At 45.8% G+C, this 4,227-nt stretch overlaps 1 protein-coding gene across 1 annotated transcript; it reads right to left on the minus strand.

Moving 5' to 3' along the window:
• Positions 1-973: 973 nt before the first annotated feature.
• On the minus strand, positions 974-3,861 carry LOC130525707 (probable gluconokinase). Its single transcript, XM_057032759.1, has 5 exons — positions 3,660-3,861; positions 3,321-3,351; positions 3,153-3,239; positions 2,262-2,305; positions 974-2,118 (listed from the first exon to the last, which is right to left on the minus strand). Exons 1-5 carry the CDS (start codon positions 3,695-3,697, stop codon positions 1,761-1,763), a joined length of 558 nt encoding a protein of 185 aa, XP_056888739.1. The 5' UTR covers positions 3,698-3,861; the 3' UTR covers positions 974-1,760.
• Positions 3,862-4,227: the final 366 nt, after the last annotated feature.

Below are 4,227 nucleotides of genomic sequence, written 5' to 3' on the forward strand. Positions count from 1 at the left end.
GACGCGCCTTGACTCCATTCTGGGCCCAGATGAACACCAACGTGGAATCACTGTCTGGAAAGTTCCGTGTTCCTATCTGAAGGGTGGGAGACAGGAAAGATGTCACGATCAGAGAGGCGGGACAGCTTAAACCCCCATTTGTGGTATTTTGGAGACACAAATTGCAGTAATACAGCCGTACGAGTATTCTGGGTCATGGAGGCAGTTTGGGACATGGCTTTGGAATCAGGCTGCAGACCACCTCAGCCACATGCCTTGTTAACACAACCCTGTAATCTCACACAAATCCTTCAGACAGCTCGTGGCTTTCTTTGTGGTGCTGCTGAGCCACCCTTTGTTCTCAGGAAGTCCTCAGCTGCAGGGGCAGATCAGACGGCAGAGCCCCGCCGTCCTGCAGCAGGTTTCTGTCCACTTGTGCTGAAACCAGCGTTGATCATGTGACTCCTTATTAATGCTGTTTGGATGATTACTTCTAATGGTGGCTATTTTGATATGTGGCAGCCCTGTTGAAGCCCAGTGTGTCACACACCCACCAGACCCAAAGCATTCTGGGTGCTGAGGCCCCTGCACTGATCACTGTGGGCATAAACACAGCAGCTGTGTCCCAGCCTAAAAATGACTCGCAGCATGTTTCGGTTCCTGGGCAGAAACAGCACTTTTCTGAAAAGTGCATGAAAGAAATCAGTGAATGTTTCATGAGTCACGACCACACGTCTGTCTTACAGGGCTGAATTCAGAACGCTGGTGCCGGCGCCGCCCCCCCACCCGAGCACAGAGTAAGTCGGTTCTCAACAGCCAATCAGGAAGTAAGCGCAGGGTTGCCACGGTGACAGGGCAGCAGCAGCTCATCCTACAGATGCTCCAGACACTGGCTAACGGGATATATGCGTGTTTCTCACATGACCTCAAACAGGGGAACTTACAGAACTGTTAATGCCTCCCTTATACTGTTCATTTACATTGCAACAAAAAACATATTCAAATCTTTATTAAAAATAATTTCATAATTCAATACATTTACATTTGATACATAACAGATTTTCCCAGCTTCGTTTGTTGTCATGATCACAAGCATTAAAAACACATTAAAAACAAACACAAACGTTCCCTGACCACAATAATCAGCTGCACCTCTTCACCGCTGCATGGAGAGCAGGGTTGTGGGGTCTCAATATTAAAAGGCTCAAAAGGTCAGGAAGCCTCCCTCGATCGAGCAGGCAAATGTGCAGTTCACATCTTTTGGCCCCGTTTCTGTTCTCCGGTGGTTCCACTGGCCCTCCTTAGTTCCACCGCTGGTTTTTGTGTGCATGCAGGCACAAACAAGCGTCCTGTTTTAAATTTGTCTGTGTTCAAGTGTTGAACAGCCAATATAGCACAAGACGGGTCCTTCACAATCCGGTTGGGCGTACATAATTGACTTGACAACCAGCGTGTTCGTCTGCTGCTGCGGGACCGAAGTTGTTTAAATTTCCAGCTCCCGGGCGCGTGCGTGCATGTGCCTCTTCATCTGGATGTGCAAGATATGAAAGTTGAGGGGGGAGGGTTTCTGGATTAGAAGCTTCTACATATTCGGGTTGAAGTTTGGAGATGAGTCACACTGCAGAAACGGCTTCCTGGTGGTGTGTAGAGGGTGGCGAGTGTGTTTGTGTTGTGGTGTCAGGACCATCTGGGCCCTCTGAAGTTGTTGGATCTTAACCTGAAGAGAATTCTGTCTGAGGAGCTAACACCTCCCTCCCAAGGTCGAGGATTAAATGAGATTCTTATGATGACTTGAGGCTTATAAGGTGCCTCTCAACTTCCATGGCGATGTCAGAAATGTTCCTACTGACGTCCAGCAGCAGCACGTTCTCCTCTTCCAACGGAGGCTCTAAATCATCAAATTGGGAACGCAGCAGGTCTGCTTTCATGTAATGTCCCTTGCGAGCCAAGACTCTCTGGTTGAGGAGTTCGAAGTCGCCATGTAGGAAGAGAAAATAGATGTGGGGAGAGTTGGGGGGCTGCGTAGCGTTGTCTGGACAGGAGGGCGCGAGAGCTCTGGAGCCATGGAGGAGGATCTGCCTGTACAGACGCTTCAGGGCAGAGCATGTCAGCAGCGCATCAGAGCCTGAGCGCATTTCGCTGAGAAACACACACGCAAATACGGTTAACGGCATTCTCCCGAGGTGTGCACTGAGGGGTCGCCAGTCTTCAGTTGGCGCACCTCACTCTCACCCTTGATACATCTGATCCCCTTCAGCTTTTACATGACTGAACATAATTACCTCTCAATGACTTCATGTAGTCTGAGGAGCCATGGCAACCTATCCTGAAAAGACAGACAGTTCATTACAATGAGCTGCGAAATTCCTGGCAATGTTCACCCGAGGGCAGCAGCTTGGGTTGGTGGTGGTGAGAGGGATGACGCAGGATCATAAATCTGTAATGCCCTCAAAGTAGTAAGTTAGCATTAATTCACTAAGCTGTCCATTAGAAGTGTCATGTTAAATTTATATCTGAAAGAACATAAAATTGCTCAAAGCTGCCGTAGTACTGGATGTGATGATCCGATGATTCCAGGCTGCTGCTTCCACTGCCGATGCCTCTTCAAAGTGCTTTTAAACAAGTAAGACTTGGCACCGATGAAGCAGAATCCGGGTTTTGGTTGTGAGAAAAATATTTGGTCTCTTTCTGCCAACTCCAATACCGGAGGGAGAGGCAAATTTTGCAAAATTGCTTTTTTGTTTCTTCCTCAGTGTTATTAATATGGTGTCAATCTGTCAGTGTTAAATGTTCAAAACATGCCAAAGCTTTGGATAGAGCAGGTGCTATAATTCCGCCACAGAATGAGACTTTAATCATCAGACACCGCTCAAAGGTGCCAATCTCACTGCAAACATGCTAACTTTGGCAGTCAACCAGCCGGCCATTTGCAGGTCCCCCCTTTTCTTTTTACAGTCAGTATAAATGAGAGGAGCCACAGGTTGAACCAAGCGGTAGTAAATCCCTCAGCTCAACGTTGGCGCTTTGGCTCCGGTGAGGAGTTCCTTGCCTGCTGCTTTCACCATCTGCTCGAATGAAGCCTCACTGTGGCACTTGTTGAGTTCTGTCTGTGGCGTCAAGGCAATCATTTACATGACAGAAAGAATTGTTCTATAAATGACTGAGGCACACACCTGGTCTGTCAGCGGTTCACCTTTAGACATCTTGTCAATATTTTCCTGTGGGTGAAAGTCGTCGCCTTCATGCAGGCGCCAGCCCAGCTGGAGGGAAGAGGCAGTAGGTAAGTCACGTGTGTCCAAACCTCACGGTATGGATGTGCTCAAGGTCGGGAAGAAACGTACCTTTTCTGACAGGCATGCACCTAAAGAGCTTCTTTAGAAGAGGGAAGCAGAGAAATACAACATTAGAAGCAAACTTACAACGAGTTAGTCATTTACAGACGTTTCCTCTTTTTCCACCTCTGCTTTCGAAGTGCACAATTATGACAATTGCCTGTCTTTGTAAAGCATCATTTTGCAAATAAACTAGTAAATTTTGTAAAATATCTTATCGCACATCTATAGCGCAAAATAGTTGTTTGTATTCACTTTGTACGTGTCGTGGACTATGCAGCGGTGCTGCGCAAAGGTGCTGACACGTCCCTTTAAATACTTAAATACCGACATTATCGATGCACTTACTTGCCACAGCCTGAGACTCCCATTATAATGTAGAGCATTATGTCAGCGAACAGTTAAATATACAGTTAAACGCAAGTTCTGTTTCGCGAACATAAGCTAACCGTCGGCTAAACGCTAAAACGCTAACATGTTTTCAAGGCTCACGCGACCTGTTTTTTTGAACCTGCGCACTTTCTGTAGCGCGAGACGAGATCATTCACTTCCGGTTGCGTGGGGCGTTCCGGTGACATCTGTAAATCTAAAGATTTGGACTGGCACCGATTGTCATTATGTGTTCAACACATCTAGGCGTCGGTGAAAGAATAAAATACAAAATATAAAAGGATAAAACATTTATAAAATAGACTAAAAGCAGTCGGCTATAACACTGTGCCCAGTGTATCTACGACACCATATATAATAAACATGTGCATTGAACGGAAACATCTTTGAACAAAGTTATGTTGTTATTATTGGTATCACTTTATATGCATATCGTCAATTAAAGTTATAAAATAAAACATTATTATTTTATATTTTATTTCAATGTTGTTTTTTTAAAATATTCCGAATAGTGTAAAAACGGCTA

Source organism: Takifugu flavidus, chromosome 5 (genome assembly GCF_003711565.1).
Source record: "Takifugu flavidus isolate HTHZ2018 chromosome 5, ASM371156v2, whole genome shotgun sequence".
NCBI classification, from domain to species: Eukaryota; Metazoa; Chordata; class Actinopteri; order Tetraodontiformes; family Tetraodontidae; genus Takifugu; species Takifugu flavidus.